Here is an 18,905-nt window from a genome sequence, read left to right on the forward strand (position 1 = left end):
AAGAATTCTTAACTTTTCTATCTGGCACCAGCAGTTTCCCACACTGTACGGTACTTAATGTCTTTCCAGCTGCATGTTCGAATAATGACAACACAAATCAGACGGCATTTGCTCTTATAGGAAATCCTGAAATAGGCATATCCATATGAGCAGTTTATACATTTGTTTATATAATGTTTATTTAACTATAACCAGTATTTCCAAATATTGCTACAGAAAACCAAGTTAGGTCTTGAAAAAACAACAGGCTGAATTTTCAGCAGCCATCAGTAAATTCTGGATGAAGCTGGGTGAGGGGAGTTGCATAGATCCCTCAGTTCCTTCTCCACGGCAAAGACCCATAAAGGAAATGCTGAAGCAAAGGGGCAGGAGGGCAGTGGGCAGATAGTGGAGCACCCATAGGGACAGTCTCAAAGAACTCTGGTTAGTGCACAGAGTGAGTAACCGTCCTCCTTCATCTAGTAGTGTCTGTATGGGTGCTCCACTTCAGGTGACTCCCACGCACTACCCGTTATCATGTGGGCAAGCGAGGTGAGAGGCTCTAGAGGATTGTTGGTGGTACGCAGCTGGGGTCCCAATATAGTCATTGAGGGGAACCATATGGGATGGGAGGAGGTATACAAGGGCATCCATGCCACTGGGACAGGGCTTCAGGATGTCTCTCTCAGCTGTCTTCCGTCTCCCCTAGGGTTCCAGAAGCAGGTTCCTAAGAGTGAATAGGAGAGCCGTGGATGGCGATTTGGGAGGACTGAAAAGAAATCCCCATTATCTGCTGTCGATAGAGCACCACTAGAAAATGGTGGCGACTCTGTTGGTACTGGAGATAAGTGAGAGTCCAGGGACTGGGTGGGTCTCGGTACTGATAGGGGTTTGGTGCCCAGCAGATGAGAATTTGGACCCGCCCCCACGTTCAGGTCTCTGACTTATCTAAATTTAAGGGGCACTAGTAGAGCCATTGGCACCAAGGTGGTAGTCTGAGTAGATGGGTTTGTCAGTGGTTTTGTTCACTCCAAGGAGCACCTGGAGCTGACTGGCCACTTGGTTTTCTGCAGCACCACAGTGTTAGGTACTGAGTATTGGGTTGTTTCCAATCTAGTGGAGGCAGACCTTTTCCCTTGCCATCTCAGTCAAGACCCCATCAGTACTGACATCTGACTGGAGCCAAGTCCTTTAGAGCCTAAGGACTTAACACTACTGCTGGGGAATCTGAGTTTAATTGTCCAGTTTCCAGACCTAATTTCCTTCTCTGACAGGGTTACTGACCTAGTTTATGGGGGAAGGGGAAGCAGTAGACATTATATATCTTGATTTTAGTAAGGCTTTTGATACAGTCCCATATGACATTCTCATAAGCAAACTAGGGAAATGTGATCTAAATGAAACTACTAGAAGGTTACACAACTGTTCGAAAGACCATATTTAAAGAGTAGTTATTAACAGTTTGCTGTCAAAGTGGGAGGGACATAGCGAGTGGGGTCCTGGATTCAGGACTATTAAATATTTTCATTAATGACTTGGAGAATGGAATGGAGTGTATGCTTATAAAATTTGCAAATGACACCAAACTAGGCGGGGTTGCAAGCACTTCAAAGGACAGGATAAGAATTCAAAACGACCTTGATAAACTGGAGAACTCATCTGACATCAACAAAGTGAAATTCAGTAAAGGCAAGTGCCAAGTACCATGCTTAGGAAGGAAAAATCAAATGCACAACTACAAAATGGGGAATAACTGGCTAGGCAGTAGTGCTGCTGCAAAAGCTGTAGGGGCTGTAGTGGATCACTTATTGAATACGAGTCAACAATGTGATGCAGTTACTAAACAGGCAGATATCACACTGGGGTTTATTAACAGGAGTGTCATATGTAAGATAAGTAAGGTAATTGTCCCATTCTATCTGGCACTGGTGAGGCCTCTGCCAAGTACTGTGTCCAATCCTAAGTGCCACACCTTAAGAAAGATGTGGACAAACTGGAGACAGCCCAGAGGACAGCAACAAAAATGAGAAAAGGGTTTAGAAACCTGACCTATAAGGAAAGATTAACAAAAAAAACTGGGCAGGTTAGTCCTGAGAAAAGAAGACTGAGGGGGGACCTGAGAACAGTCTTCCAGTATGTTAGGGGCTTTTATACAAAGGACAGCGATCAATTGTTCTTCTCGTCCACTAAGGTAGGACAAGAAATAATGGACTTAATCTGCAGCAAGGGAGATTTAGGTTAGATACTATGAAACTTTTCTAAATATAAAAGATCGTTAAGCCCTAGACTAGGTTACCTTGGGAGGTTATGGAATTCTCATCATTGGAGGTTTTTAAAAATATGTTAGACAAACACGTATCAGGCATGGTCTAGGTAAACTTGGTCCAGCCTCAGCACAGAGGGCTGGAGTAGATGACCTCTCAAGGTCCCTTCTAACCCTATATTTCTATGATTCCATAACTGTATTACAATTCAGCTCAACTAGAAGTAACACACAGCTAACTAGAAATTAGCCATATTGTGTATGTAAAGACAGAGTCTATTCTGTCAAAGAGGCAGGTTAAGCAAAGGCAATGTGCAAACAAAACAAAAATTGAGTTTACCCCATTTAGTTTTCTACATAAAATCAACACAAAAGATCTTCCAAAAATAAATACCAACCCACAAACATTTTGGTTTTGTTTTTTTGGGAAGCATTCAACATTTAGGTGTTGAATACAGTGGGAGGCTCTATGGATAATTGAAGAATTTGTAGAAAAAAATCTTTATAAGTACAAGAAATGGAGACCAATTACTAGATGTTTGCTTCAGACTGTTAAGAACGGTTTTGTTAACACAGGTTTAACATGACGCACATATAGAAAAGAAAAGGCAATGATAAATATGTATTTAGTCTGCCAATTTCTCTCTACCTCTATATTACAAGGGTTCTTGAAGTTAAACCTGGAGACAACCATAGCTGGTGCATACTCTGGGGTTCCCCCCCCCTTTACAGCTTCCACTACAGCACACAAGAATTCTATACAACTCAGATACAAGATATGACTGTATACAATTGTCACTGCTAATTGTGGCACTGATCCTGCAATAAGCTCTCCATACCCCAATTTCTACTCTTTTTAGTGTTTAGTTTAATATATATTTTATAAACCCACAGTTGTTTATGGTACTCAAGCATATGTACCCGAGCTATGATCTGCACTTGCTAGTCACTTAGTGCTGGTCCAACCCATTTCCAATCTACAATGTACTTCCCTAAGATTACTTGTTGCTGTAGGCAGTTTCTGTAGTTGCCATAGGGATTTATGCACCTAGGGTAAAAACAGGTGAGTCCTTGAGCTATGAAAGCGATAGCCACTCTCTGCTCCCCTATTTTCTGTTCACTGTCTGTGCTCTGCCGGACACAGAGCAGGCCAGGGCAGTGTCCAATAAATAGTAATGATACTCACCCAGGACTCACCACTATATTAACCCAGGGTCAAGGTACAACCTGCAGCAACAGAGCATTTCATGGAAGGGGGCTGCCCCACAGCAAGACAATTTATATTGGACCAGCAGGCTTGGGCCAATGGGAAACCTCACCAGCAGCATAGAGCATCTCCCCAGGACTCACTGGCTGGGATCCCCAGGAGTAACTCCCGCATCTCCCCAATCTGCAGCTCAGCTTCCTACTGTGCAACTCAGCTCAGTCACCTCCACCCTCTGCACAGTCCCCCCCAAGCAGGACTTCATGGGGTAGATGAAGAGGCCAGACACCTGCTGCCATTGGGAGCCACCTACCTCCTGGCCCAGCATCAGACCCCAGCCAAGAGAAGGAGGGCCAGGGCCAGCATAGTGGCAGCAGCAAGCCAGGTGGTCCAGGATTGAGGAAGCAGCACCCTCTGGGGCCTCCTGGATCCACTCATGGCAACTGGACCTGGAGGATGGGGATGGTGGTAGGTCCGGGGTCCCATAGTCCCCCTTCTCCCCGTACCTTAACCCCTCCCCTTCCCCAACTCCCAGAGCCAGGCCAATTCTGCCTCTCAGCCCCACCCAGAGATATTCTGTTCCTGTGCTTCCCCAACATCCAAGATAAATCTCATCCCAAATCTCATCCCTCAAGTTAAATCTGCATATTCAGCCTCTATCAAGAAAAACCCCATGCTCCAGACAATAAACTCTCCTCTCATCCCTCTCTGCTCTCCTCAACGTTCTCCTCCCCGCCACCACCACCACCACCTCTATGAGGGTGGGAGGGAATCAGTGATTAACTCCTGACAGGCTGTGGGCATTTTCTAGTGTCTTCATTTTTTCTACAGGAATTGCTTCAATGTGAAGAAGGGAGAAGCTGACCACCTCGGATTTATTTGTTGGTACAATAAAGGTTATCACATTAGCTACCACATCCATTGTCACCTGAGAACACTAGTGTTAAAATTTTCAGCAGATATTACATCCCTTCTAGCTGGAATAAGCTACTGTGACAAAGTTCAGAGGTAAATGCTGATAGCACAGTTACATAATCTGTTTGAGAGTTCTCTTTGGCAAACTGCTGCCAGATAAGAAGAAATAGAATTAATGATTTAAACAGGGGCCAGTCCTGCAAAGTTAAGTACATGCTTTATGCATGCGAGGGATCTTAATGGCTGCTCTAACTTGCTTTGGCTAATAAAAGCCCTCAGGGAACTGTTATACCAGCCTGTCAAGGTTCTTTCCCCACTCTGAACTCTAGGGTACAGATGTGGGGACCTGCATGAAAGACCCCCTAAGCTTATTTTTAACAGCTTATGTTAAAAATTTCCCCAAGGTACAAACTTTGCCTTGTCCTTGAACCCCATGCTGCCACCACCAAGCATGTTAAACAAGGAAAGAACCCACTTGGAGATGTCTTCCCCCAAAATATCCCCCCCAAGCCCTACACCCCATTTCCTGGGGAAAGCTTGATAAAAATCCTGACCAATTTGCATAGGTGAACACAGACCCAAACCCTTGGATCTTAAGAAAAATGAAAAAGCAATCAGGTTCTTAAAAGAAGGACTTTAATTAAAGAAAAAGTAAAAGAATCACCTCTGTAAAATCAGGATGATAAATACCTTACAGAGTAATCAGATTCAAAACACGGAGAATCCCTCTAGGCAAAACCTTAAGTTACAAAAAGATACAAAAACAGGAATATACATTCCTTCCAGCACTGCTATTTTAACAGCCATTAAACAAAGGGAAATTAACGCATTTCTAGCTAGATTACTTACTAATTTAAGGAGTTATGAAGAGCATTCCTGATCTGTTCCCGGCAAAAGCATCACAGACAGACAGACCCTTTGTTCCCCCTCCCCCCGCTCCAGCCTTGAAAGCATCTTGTCTCCTCATTGGTCATTTTGGTCAGGTGCCAGCAAGGTTATCCTAGCTTCTTAACCCTTTACAGGTGAAAGGGTTTTGCCTCTGGCCAGGAGGGATTTTATAGTTCTGTATACAGAAAGGTGGTTACCCTTCCCTTTATATTTATGACACAGCCAAAGATGTCAAGGGTGCAACAGTGTTCCAGCCACACATTTAATGCCTCATGCACACCAAGGATCACAAGGGAAGCAGGGAGCATAAAGCTGGCTCAACCTAACCAAAGATTCACCCAACCCAGCATTCTGTCCCCTTGTGCTACTAGGCTATTGTAAACGGACCACAGCAGGGCCAGGATCTAGTCTACTTTGAGTCTTTGTTCTTAGCTATGTAGCACAAGATAAACAAGAAGGTATCTCGGCTCTGATGTGTCCTGTACTGGAAGGATTGTTCTGCATCAACATGCCGGCTTCAGGTTCAAGGATGATTCTTTGCCAATATCCACACAGATCCAGGCTGCTGATGATTCTCTCCCCACATCAGAAATCTGAATATTTTTCTGCACTGAAGCCTTTCTCCACAGCAATGCAAGAGCACTTGGATACTGAGCTTGGCATCTGCTTCTTACGCAAAGGCTTTAACTTTAGGGCTTTAACAATAGGGCACCAGGGGGAAGGGCCTTTTCCAAAACCAAAAGGTATATGAAGCAGCAGAGAAATAACTAAACACCAACTTAGGTAAGATGTAACATCAAATGGCAAAACCCAAGAGAACAAGTTCCTCAAATTGTACATCATATTAAAGAGTAGTTAGGACTCTGTAGCAGTTTATATTTTGATTTATATTTATTTCTAGAGTTAAAATCCGGTTTACAGTTTTACATAATTTTAGAAAACCATCGTTGAATTGTCTGATTAGCAATGTTTATATAATCTCGTTCCCCTAGCTGCTTCAATCAAATAATTACATTTCCATCAGTTAAAAAAGTTGAACATTTGTATTAAAAAATATTCATCTAACCTTATCTACCCCAGATCCCCCACAGCCCACTTTTAATTACTGTAATTTTAATGGATTTAAACTTTGTTCAACTTCTTTATGCTCAGGAACATGAGCACCAAATTCTGCCCATGGGGACACTTGTTCTTCCACTGCCTGCCACCATTCACCACATTGTGCACGGACAAGGTTACATTTCTTCAGGAGCCAATACTGGGATACATGTTGCCACAACAACACTTAGCATTTATATAGCACTTTACAAACATCAGTCAATCCTCGGCAACACCAATATGAGACAGGTAGGCAGGCAAGCAGGCAGGCAGGCATGCATTACTTGCAACAAGCATGGTAAGTGCTTCCCCAGTACTGTTAACTAATTAACAAACAGTACTGTCAATAACAGGCCTACTTCTTCTCTTTACTAGGTTGTTATTCAAGAATGTTCAAACAGAATGGTACTTCAATGTTCACAATAGAAAGTAGAGAATCTAAGCTCAAGAACAGTCTACCCTACTTCATGCCTTGTCACAACCCACTCTTTTGCTGGTTCAGAATTTCTTGCTCTATCTGCCAATCCATAACAAAGTAACAAGAGATCAAAACGTTCCAAAGGTAGTTCTCTTAAGACATTACAACTTAAATAGGAATTTAAAACATATGCAAACCTTGAAGGGAACATTCAGCTATCATTATCCAACTTGTTTCACCCTCTTGCCTCATTCCACAGATAGCAATAATACAAGTGTGCATGTGTAAGACTGAAAAATCACTTTATAATCTGATCTAAGTGTTTGACACCTTGCCTTTTACATTCTAATGGAAAACTAAAGATTTAGTTTTAGATTTAGGGGCTCAAGGCACATTAGTGCACTGACTGATCTGAGAAGACTTTGGCACCTCACAGGATCTGTGGACAATCAAGGACAGTGTACTTTTACACAGTCCCAAAGAATGGGGCATAAATTTTTTTTATCTCACAATAACATCAAAGAGTTATTTCAGGCTCTGTGCTCACAGAAAAAAAAACATTTGCATATAAAAATGAACAATTATTTTCCACTCAAAATGCATCTTCCATCAACGGACTATTTTGTACACAGGGTCTCCAACCTGAAGCGTTCCAGTTTTATCAATTCCATAATACCATCCAAACCAAGGGTGGGATTTGTAGAGATGTCGCTCAGAAGGATCGCACAAACGGTAACTGCACAGAGAAAATGGTCATTATTAATCACTTAAGGAAAAACACAGCTTCAAGAAGTAGAGAAAAAGGGGGGGTGGAGTCTTTGTTTTAAGTTGGAGGAAACACAACAGAATAATAAACTTATATAAGTACCCAGATTCTGTGTATGTGTTTAAGACACAAATAGAATCCACAGACATTATGCCCTAATACCAAGGGAGGAGAAATAAATTTTGAAGTGGTAAGAGACAGACGGTTGACAAGAAGCAAGTGAGTAACAGTAGGGAGAAATTAGTATTAGGGAAATTAAGTTTTGTAATAACCCAACGACTCCCAGTCTTTATTCAGGCCTAATCTGATGGTATCTAGTTTGCAAATTGATTCCAATTCTGCAGCTTCACGTTGGAGTCTGTTTTTGAAGTTTTTTTGTTGAAGAATTGCCACTTTGAGGTCTGTTATTGAGTGACCAGAGAGATTGAAGTGTTCTCCTACTGGTTTTTTGAATGTTATGATTCCTGATGTATGATTTGTGTCCATATATTCTTTTGCGTAGAGACTGTCTGGTTTGGCCAATGTACATGGCAGAAGGGCATTGCTGGCACATGATGGCATATACCACATTGGTAGATATATATCCTTTCATGTATTTATACCTGCTCCTGTATCTTTTACTTCATGATGAAGTGGGTTCTAGCCCACAAAAGCTTATGCCCAAATAAATTTGTTAGTCTCCAAGGTGTCACAATCACTCCTTGGTTTTTTTGCCGATACAGACTAACATGGCTACCACTGAAACCTGTCACCATCTGTGTGCAGTCTCTCTCAAAGAGCCAATGAAATTGTTGCATGCAAATTACATGTAGACTAAGGGTGATGACTGGTTGAGTTACCTGTGGTATCACAATGGTCTAGGGACTCTTGGCATGGCATAGATGGATGCTTAACTATAGCTGTACACCGCATGGGTATATTTCATAAAGTCAAAATGGCTCAGAATTTAAAAACTGGCCAGTAACAGACAGCACTTCCGGTGATGATTGAACCTGATGATATTCTAAACAAAGAGAGCTCTCAGCCATGTTTTTAACTGTTTCCATCACTTCACACTGACTCAACAGATATTCTAGGGTTCAGCGTGACATTCCTGTAATCTATTATGTAGACTATATACACTGCAACCTTAATAAAGTCAAGCACTCAATAGTCAGAAAATGCCAGAATAAAGGTTGCCTGTGCTATCTTAATTTGGGTATGCATCACGACAGTCTTTAATTACATGATCACTATTATTTCTTCCTCCCCCCATCCCACTACTTCTCAGTCCCAGTATTCTTGCACAGCCAGTTCCAGAATCTACTAACTCCTCATCCCATCTTAGTTTCCTCCCTCTCCCATCCACTAGCTCCCAGTCTTCCCTCCTCGGCTCCCAGCTGTAGTCTCCTTGCAAGCCAACTGCAGTCTGTCCATTCCCCCCTCCCCATCTCCTTGCCCAATCAGTCTCAATTCCCTTCCCTGCCAACTACCAGTCCCCCTCCTTTCCTGCCCCACCAGTCTCCAGTCCCAATTTCTACCCCCACTTCCCATAAGTCCAGCTCTTGTCCATTCTGCATTCAAATCTGAATCAGGCAGTTTCCTCCTCCACTATGCCCCAGCCCAGCAGGGATTCATTTAGAGCACAGGAGAGAGAGAGTCTCCCTGCTCTCAGTTCAGGTGCCCAGACCTGGACCTAGGCCCAGCCCACAGCAGCCCAAAGCTTGAATTGCAGGAGAAGTCCAGCTCAGCCTCAGGCCGGAGAATGACTAGTGCAGACAGAATCTTCAGGGAATGTATCTGGTAAAATTCTATGAAGTCTGTATTGAGTATGTACAAACTGCAAGTTTTGAAAGGCTTATAACTTGGCCTCATATGGGAGGATTTCACAAGGATAGCAAGAGGCACATTCCTGAAATAAAGCCCCACCACTACATTTGAAAACCTTCATCCAAAGCATGGGGGCACTAGAGCTTTACAAAGAAAAGATCACCAAAGTTTGGGGGAGGGGGGGTTAAATATGGGAAAAACGTTTTTCCCTAGCCTCATTCTCAGAAATGGCTAAATCTCTGGCTAAAAATCTAATCCCACCCTCTCCCAAACAACAAAAACAAAGCCTGCCTAAGGCAGACACCCATCTTGCAAAACTTCAGCCCAAGTAGTTAAAGTTTGGCAAAGATGTAAGTAACTGAAAAAGGATTCTTCAAATGGGAAGCGTGAGGCAACCTTAAGGAAGGTGATGCTACTTGCATTACCAATAATACTCTTTGTCTCTAACACACACACTCTATAGTTTTATATCTGTCCTACAAATAGATAATGATTACCAGCTACAACTAGACAGTTAAATTATGCAATTTAAAAGATTGTATACTTTGGGTCCAGTCTTTGCCTAGACAATACAGGCGCACTATATTGAAAAGTACATCAAGGAGTCCTATATATAGGAAGTGGGAGAAGGAGAGTTTTAATTAGTCCTCTTTTCAATATAGTGCACAGGCAAGGACTGAACGCAAAGTTTGCGATTTAAAAGATTGTATGAGTACATGTAACACACATTTCAAATGCCTTCTTTTTAAAATAACTGCTGAATACAAGATGAGACACTATTATTTTTGCTACCTTTTCAGTGTTTCCAATGGCTCCTTTCTGTCAATGATCCCAGTTTCCGGATCAATAGTTGTTAAAATACACCTGTAATTATAGACAATGTTAGGCAACAGCAGCTACACAATATTTATTTGTCCTTCAAGTATATTCTTAAACCCTTACCTGGGGCAAGCCATTGTCCCTTTCATCTGCACATTACCAATTTGTATCTTATTCCAGGAATCCTAAGGGAAATGTAAACATATAATAATATACTTTCATAATATTTGCATTTAAATATTTCCCAGAACTTGGCTTTGAGCACGACCATTACTATAAGATGAGCCATCATTTTACAGCATCATGCTTTCTTGCATCCTCATAATAAGAGCTATAATAGATATGCTATCATTTTTAATAAAACATGTTATCATTGCATTTGTCAACATCAGTATATTAATCATCTACTCAAAGCAGACTGATCAGTTTTGCAAAAGTTACAGGGTCAACTGCATGCATTACCAAATTGCTTCAGATACACTCCACTAAAAGAAAAGGAGTACTTGTGGCACCTTAGAGACTAACAAATTTGTTAGTCTCTAAGGTGCCACAAGTACTCCTTTTCTTTTTGCGAATACAGACTGACACGGCTGCTACTCTGAAACTCCACTAAAAGGTGACAATGTGGTCATTTAAAATGTGCTGGTCTTAAACCATACATGGTTTTTACTAAAAATCCATAATTTACCAAACATAAAATGCAGGTTAATACAAAAAGGGAGAACCAAAAAAGCCTTCTGCAGAGTGTATTTTCTAGTCATAAGTGTTTGTGTTCCAATTTCACAATTGATAATTAACACTACATTTAAATCTAAAAAATTTTAAGTTAACTACAGTTCCACAAAACGTTATCAATGAAAACAAGCGAAGACAGTCTTCACTTATCAGCCCAGAAGATTCCTAATGCAATCCTACTTGGGAGACAAAGGCACACTCCTGCAATGGGAATTTTAGGGCCTCAGGAACAAAGAGCAACTCTCCAGAGTGAACTCAAACATGTAAAATCTGCACCGCTCCACCATGTAAACCCACAGTTTAATCTACACTAATTAAATGTTGAAAGTTAGAGAACCAATAAACATGCAGCAGTTACGCTATTATCGGACCATCAGAATGAGCTTTTATTTATAAGCAAAATGTGATAAAATATCACACAAACAAATTCCCAAATTTTTTTTCTCTATCATTAGACATCTTATACTGTACATAACAATTCCCATTTGAGGCCTAAAGGCAAGCATGAAGTCCCAGCCTCACATTTTCAATACATTCATTTTATCCTTCACTAGGTCACATAAATATAAATTAATATCCACAAACCTATTATCTCCCTTTAAACTTTGCAAGCATTTATAGTATAATTTCTAAGGCTCTATTTGTACCTGGGAGTCAGCTACTGGTGGCCAGATGTGCCAGGGCAAACCCCAAGATAGCTGCTTTCCTTATATGTATTTGGGATTTACACCATTGCAGCCACACCAGTCACTGGCTATTGATGGCTGAATCAGAGTTAATCCCAAGTACAGCCAAGGCTTTAGATGTTCTTTGGACTCTATATCCCAAGGACATAGGGTTCTGAAGAACTCATCCAAGACTCAGCAATTAAAGTACTTTAGGGTTTTTCAAACTTTGGGTTGCGACCCATTACTGGGTCATGGCATGTAGGCACTGGGTCGCTCTGGTCAGCACCACCAACCGGGACGTTAAAAGTCCTGTCGGCGGTGCTGCCCAGCTAAGGCAGGCTAGTGCCTATCTGTTTCGACACTGCGCTGCGCTCTGGATGTAGCCAGCAGCGGGTCTGGCTTCTAGGCAGGGGGGCCATGGGGCTCCACACACTGCCCCCGCCCCGAGCACTGGCTCTGCACTCTTATTGGCTGGGAACCACCAATGGGAACTGGGCGGGAGAAGGGGAGACGGTGCCTTCAGAAGAGAGTCACGCGAAGCCGCTTTTGCACCTCTGCCTAGGAGCCGGACCTGCTGCTGGCCACTTCCAGGGCGCAGCGCAGTTCGCAGTGCCAGGACAGGCAGGAAGCCTGCCTCTGCACCCCAGCTGTGCTGCTGACCGGGAGCCGCCAGAGGTAAGTCCGCATCCCAATCCCCTGCCCCAGCCCTGAGCTCCCCCACAAACCTGGAACCCCTTCCTGCACCTCAAACCCCTCATCCCCGGCCCCAGCCCAGAGCCCTGACCTCCTCCTGAACCCCAACCCCTCTGCCCAAGCCCTGAGCCCCTCCCACACCCCAAACCCCTCATCCCCAGCTCCATTGGGTGGCAGGCATCAACAATTTTCTTCAACTGGGTCCCCAGAAAAAAAGTTTTAAAATCACTGCTGTAGATCATTTACCTCCTCATAAGCACTGCAACCCGTAACCACAATATTTGGTCTGAAGTTCTGTATTTTAACTTTCTTCTCCAGTCTAGTATTTAGATCTTCCAACGAAGCTTCTGAAAGGATCATGGCCGGGCTGCAGTCAGGATAGGCAATCTACAAAAATGAAGACAAATAAATCCTAATGCTCCTACAAGAATATGCTTCTCAACAGTCAAAGTCTGCAAAACTTTCGATGGCCAAGAAACAGATAACTCTGAACTGATGGCCATATATTAGCCATGTAATTTTATGTTGTTGTAGTCACATTCTTACAACTCAGGGGCAGTATTTTGAGAAGTGAAATAATTTGTCCCTTCCCAGCATAGTAGCCATTGTAAATTAATAATAAAGTTTGACCAAATACAAACTTCCATTTATAAGTTGTTTATAAAAAGTTAATAAATAATAAATAATAGATAGAAGAAGATTACAGACACGAGTTTTCCGTATTGCAGATATCAGAAGAAGATATTACAGAAGGTTATAAGCAACCCATTGAATTGTTGGACTCTAAAAATCTCTAATCAGTTAACCATTTGATAAAACATCTATTAATCATTTACTACTATTTTATAAAATGATTTATAAATGGAATTTTCATATAAAAGGTGTGACCCCTATTTAATTACAAAGTCCAGAACTATTATTTTTCCAATTTTTTTTCGGCAAGTCAAGTGTTTCTTTCAGCCCACAGAGAGCCTAGTTCCCAATTCACAACCCTTATTTGCATACCCCTGGGTCAGCATGAAGTTTATTTGCATATTTATAGTTCTCTGCATAGGGATGTCTTTCTCTAGAGTGTCAGAAAAAAAGACCATTCCCTTTCCAGTCCCCAGTTTTACAAATAGTAAACTGACTATGTTTTTCAATATTTCCTTATTTCAATCTATATTAAATGAGATTTTCTGATAGAGTGGATTCAGTCTATCAAACACTCTGGGAAAGAGATTTACTCAACAAACATTATCAAAATTAAGTTGCAATTGATCATTAATGGCACTGACTTTTTGTCATGGAGGCTGCCATTTTGGCAAAAAGCATTGCTGAATAATACTTTAAGAAAACTCCCTCTGCGCACATCTGTACGTGGGACAAGCATAAGACTTTGAAGGCAGTTTTCAGTCTCCCTTCCCTCCCAAACTATCCTTTTTATCTTGTACACATTGTACAAAATCTGTAAAACGACAGGTAGTCTGTGCCTCCCCTCTCTCAAACAAGTGAAAATGTGCAATGAAATCTGTTTACATTGCTCTATCCTCCACATTAACATCAACAGCACCACTCTGTGCTCCTTGTGTACATGCATCTGCCAAATTAGCACCTTAGAGTATCTTCCGTTTCAGTGAGTGTTTCATTGAAACCATTATCCTTCTTAATGGTCTTAATTAGTCTTTATTTACCTGTCAAGAAGACGCACACAGAGAGTAGAGATTTTAATATAACTTCTTGTACATGTTTTCTGTTTATGCAACAACACCAGGTAAAATGCTGATGCTCAATAAACAACAACACTCACAGTTGCAGGGCAGGGTACTCAATCTGCATCTCCCTGCACTACCAGAGCCAACTATGCCCCAGGGGGAACTCTTACCTGGAGAGGGAGAGATACTGTTTTCAACACCCTGCTCCCTTGAGGATTTTGCTTAGGGGAGGTACAGTGGAGGATGGGAACGAGATGGAGGAAGGGCAGCTGTCCACTGGATCCCTGACTCCAGGAAGCAGAGGCTGCCAAAGGAGTGCACTGATTTAGCACATCACCCGACTTCCCTGCCCTTGTATCCGGTTTCTAATGGAGTGGTTGCAGGCCCACTCCAAGGGAGAGGGGACTGTGGGCAGTTTGTACTGCCATAACCCTCTTTTGTGTGGGCTTTCCTCAGTGGAAGCACTAATCCTCTGATTAACACAGGGCTCAATCCAGCCACTATAATATCTGTAAACAAAATAGAAGTAAAGACCATTCATATTAGAACAGTGCTGCACAGAACCGGGGATAGAGACAGCAGAGGGAGTTTCAGGACATGTTGATTTTATCAATAAACTGCCTTCAAAAACCCCAGCATCTCTCATTCATTAAAGTGCATCAGGAGTTCCCCTAGTCATGTGCTGGGTCACTTCTTGTCAAAATGGCAGCCTCAGATTCTGTAGCTCTTCGTGTTCAATAACTTTAATTGATTTAAAACATGATTTAAGCAAACAAGTAACCCCATGGGACTGTTCATATGCATGAAGCAGGTACTTCAGCATGACCAGGCTTCCCCATAGAACAAGTATTACTAGGTATTAGTATTACTAAGTATTATTAGGAGGGTTGGGTGGGAAGGAAGACACACACAAAAAAGGATTAGCGAGAAAAACTTTCATCTAACCTCATCAGTGGATCGGAAAGTGGTGAATACATCTCTGGACTTCCTAGGGGCCATGTGTGGCTCAAAATGCACCAGTCGATATGACTGTGTATTCAAGAAGGTGGCAAACCACTGAGCTGCCTCATCTCCACAGTCCCTGCCTTGGATATCCAATCCAAACAGCCTAAAAGAAGTGAGTTAGTTTAAAAGCAGAGAACTCAAGTGGACTTATTTTCATATCCACAATCCAAAAATCAAACATCTTGCTTTTATAAAACAAAGAAAAAGATGCCGTCAATGAGCTCTCTGAGTGGTGATAAAGAGATTAAATATGGAATTTTTGGATTCCGACTAATTCTAAGTTAAATTCTAGACCCACTAATACATTCTGTGCAAATGTTTAAAAAAATCCAACCAAATCCAGTACACGCAACGCCAGTTCCTTGCGCACAGGCAACCAGAACAGTGGTACTGATAAATACAGTAATCAAATTTCCCACCTGTTAGGGATTGAACAAGTTAGGCTGAGTTAATGGTTACAACAATGTACTGTAATACACAACATCCATTTGCCATGCTAGATTTAAAAGAAAAAAGTGAGATTATTCTACACACTTGTGTCAATAATACCAAGTATAATTCCACTCCATTTTTCATTTTTAAAAGACAGAAAACCTTTACCAAAAGATACACCAATTTAGATTTGATCAATTTAAGCAAGTGAATGATAGTTTCCAAGAGCGTTAGTCAATGTCAATCAACAGTTGTTAATCCCATCCCTTGTGATTAAGGAAGTGTTGCCTCAAATTCTAGGGGCATGAGAATTTAGACAAAAATGAGAGATTATGCCACCTAAAGATTATATCACGTGACACTTTTATCACCACTAAAGATAGTCTTTCTGTTCCTTAAGCATTTTTTATTAAGGGGCAAGGATAGACATACCATAGTTAAGGCTGCAAGATGGTTTCTATTTAAAGCGGATATTGCATCCTTTTTTTAAATCCACATACTCAGTCAAATCAGCTTGAGAATGGGTTTGTCAATTCAGAAGCCAGAGTAGAGTGATTTGATCCTGCAGTTCCTGACAAAATAACCCCTCATTTTGGGGGAGAGCTGTGTAAGTCCAACATTTTCCCAACACAGGAAGGTAAAAATAGGGTGATATATGAAACTTGTCTCTCTGAAGTACCCCCTATTATAAATGCGTGCAAAGCCCTGAGTTATGGAATGAGATAGAATCACAGAACCATAGGGTCAGAAGGGACAACAAAGGTCATCTAGTTAGGGGGCCCGACCAACAGGATAACAACTATAATGGCTACCATAGCCCTCTAACACCATTTCTCAGCCTGCGTGGAGTAAGGGGTGGGGACAGAAGGAATCAGAAACTCCTGCTGAGGCAAATAGTGAGGCTGGTGCATGGGGCGAGCTAAACAAGAGACCAGCCAGAGCTGCACAGCCCCTAACATTGCACAGCCTGAGACATTGGTTTAGTTTCCAGTTTTAAAACTTAACTGTGGGAGCTACCCCTGGAGTCCCACTCCCCACAAAGGGAGCCGTAGCTCTACAGCAGTTAGGGTTGCCAGACATCCAGTTTTCGACTGGAACGCCCAGTCAAAAAGGGACCCTTGTGGCTCCGGTCAGCATGGCCGACTGGGCCACTAAAAGTCTGGTCGGTGGCACGCCAGTGGCTTCCTGCCTGCCCTAGCTCCCCATGGTTCCCAGAAGCAGCCGCCAGGTCCCTGCGGCCCCTAAGCACATGGGCAGCCAGGGCGGCACCGCACACTGCCCCTACTGCCAGAGCTGGCTCCACAGCTCCCATTGGCCAGGAACCACGACCAATGGGAGCTGCGGGGCCGGTGCCTGCAGGCGCCAGGCCAAGGCATGGAGCCTCCCAGGCCACCCATGTGCCAAGGGGCTGCAGAGACCTGGTGGCCGCTTCCTGGGAGCCGCAGTAAGTTCACTTGGGGGTCCCAAAATATGTAGCCTGGGGAGTGGAGTTTGTTGTTTTTGTATAAACACCCCAATGCAGATTCACTCCATCATGACAGAATGGCAGCCAAGACGTATCGAAGGGGTGTTGTGATTGTGACCCCATGCACCAGATCACAATGCTGCTCACTCAAGTGAGACGTTCTTTCAATTCATGCACAAATCTGCACCAGTGAACGAGTAGACAGACAGTCCTCACACACAGTTGAGATTTACGTTGCCTTCCCAATAGAGTCAAGGAGAAAGGAGAGTACTGGCTGGGTACAGAAACTAATTCCTTTTCCAATAGGAGTTAACAAGCTGGGATGCAAATTTACTGCAGAGGTACGTATTGCAGGGAACATCATTGAAGACAGGGGCCCAGAAGTGTCTGCGTAGGGTCTGATGATGGACTAATCCAGCCCTGCAGGCCAGTGGCTCTCAACTTTCCAGACTACTGTACCAGTTTCAGGAGTCTGATTTCTCTTGAGGATCCCAAGTTTCACCTCACTTAAAAACTACTTGCTTACAAAATCAGACATCAAAATACCAAAGTTTCACAGTACACTATTACTGAAAAGTTGCTTACTTTCTCATTTTTACCATATAAATTATAAAATTAATCAATTGGAATATAAATATTGTATTTACATTTCAGCATACAGTATATACAGCAGTATAAACAAGTCATTGTCTCTATGAATTTTTAGTACTGGCTTTGCTAGTGCTTTTTATATACCCTGTTGTAAAACTAGGCAAATATCTAGATGAGTTGATATACCCTCTGGAAAACGTCTGTGTAGCCCCAGAGATATACATACCCTTGGTTGAGAACCACTGCTGCAGCCTAAGGATAGGGGGAGTCAGCATAGCATGAGCCCTGGTGGGAGTCTCGGATAGAGAGACTGCACAGAGGGACAGGAACCTATGGGTTTCAGAGTAGCAGCCGTGTTAGTCTGTATTCGCAAAAAGAAAAGGAGTACTTGTGGCACCTTAGAGACTAACAAATTTATTAGAGCATAAGCTTTCGTGAGCTACAGCTCACTTCATCGGATGCATTTGGTGGAAAATCATAGGGCCTAATCACATCAGCTGTAGCTCACGAAAGCTTATGCTCAAATAAATTTGTTAGTCTCTAAGGTGCCACAAGTACTCCCTTTCTTTTTAGGAATCTACGGGGAGCTCTTCTCTCCATTAGGGCAAGGAAACAAACCTATAGGGGCCCCTCTTCCCCAGCCCAAGAAGCTCTAGGACCACCCTTTGTCCCAGTGCAGTCCTGAGGGAGGTTACTCAGTAACTTACCTCACCGGCTGCTACCCTAGAGACTCCAGCTCCAAGCCCTGTTGCAAGGAAAACCTGCTTGGCACTGTCACAGGGCTTTCCCAAGGCAGGCTGCCTGCCAGGGGAGGAGGAGAGTTGCAGATCCATCTGTCTCACAGCCCTAGCTCTTTGCCCTTCACCCTCCACTGCCAGCAGCTCCACCTCCCTTCCCCTATTTCAGGCTGCAGGACAGGGGCTCCAGCCCTGCCTCCCAGTACAGAAAGTTCCCAACTGGGTGGACACAAGCAGCCCACAGGAGATTCCAAAGGAGCCCAATGGTGGTGGTTAGCAATTTTTGGGTTACTTTTTCACATAATCAGAAAGCCTGGTAGAAGGCAGGAAAGGACTCTACTCCTGCAGCCCCCAGGTGAAGATAGAGTAAGAGAGCTTTTTTGTTTAAGCTGGCCAACAACACAGCACTGCAACACTCCATCTCAGGACTCAGCCTTAACGTACAATTTGCCTAAGAAGGTGCCAAGGATGGAGCCGGGGGGTAGGATGAGTTGCAAATGTTGGGAAGTTAGGGACTGATTTATTTGTTACTTATTTATTTACTTATTATATAACCTTAACCCCTTCCTTCCCCAGATCCTATTTTCCTGTACCCAATAAAGTCCGCCTTTGCTATGCTGTTATTTTGGGTGTGTCAATCCTCTGCAGGGGGTTGTGTGTGTGTTTCTTTATTGACCCTTGTACAGTGGGCTTTATATTTCTTGCCGGCTACCACTACTATTTAAT

At 42.8% G+C, this 18,905-nt stretch overlaps 1 protein-coding gene across 2 annotated transcripts in view; it reads right to left on the reverse strand.

Annotated features, from left to right (window-relative positions):
• The window catches only part of MTARC2 (mitochondrial amidoxime reducing component 2), a 41,271-nt gene that overhangs the window by 19,129 nt on the left and 3,237 nt on the right, over positions 1–18,905 (reverse strand). Inside the window, exons 3-7 of one of the 2 annotated variants that reach the window (XM_038395317.1) lie at positions 14,895–15,057; positions 12,502–12,642; positions 10,283–10,344; positions 10,133–10,204; positions 6,122–7,501 (exon numbers count right to left, since the gene is read on the reverse strand). In XM_038395317.1, coding sequence (XP_038251245.1) covers positions 7,375–7,501; positions 10,133–10,204; positions 10,283–10,344; positions 12,502–12,642; positions 14,895–15,057 — 565 coding nt within the window. In that variant the 3' untranslated portion in view covers positions 6,122–7,374. Of the gene's footprint in view, positions 1–6,121; positions 7,502–10,132; positions 10,205–10,282; positions 10,345–12,501; positions 12,643–14,894; positions 15,058–18,905 lie in introns of those variants that run through there. The other variant, XR_006280236.1, reaches the window with a different exon arrangement.

This window comes from Dermochelys coriacea, chromosome 3 (genome assembly GCF_009764565.3).
Source record: "Dermochelys coriacea isolate rDerCor1 chromosome 3, rDerCor1.pri.v4, whole genome shotgun sequence".
Taxonomy (NCBI): domain Eukaryota; kingdom Metazoa; phylum Chordata; order Testudines; family Dermochelyidae; genus Dermochelys; species Dermochelys coriacea.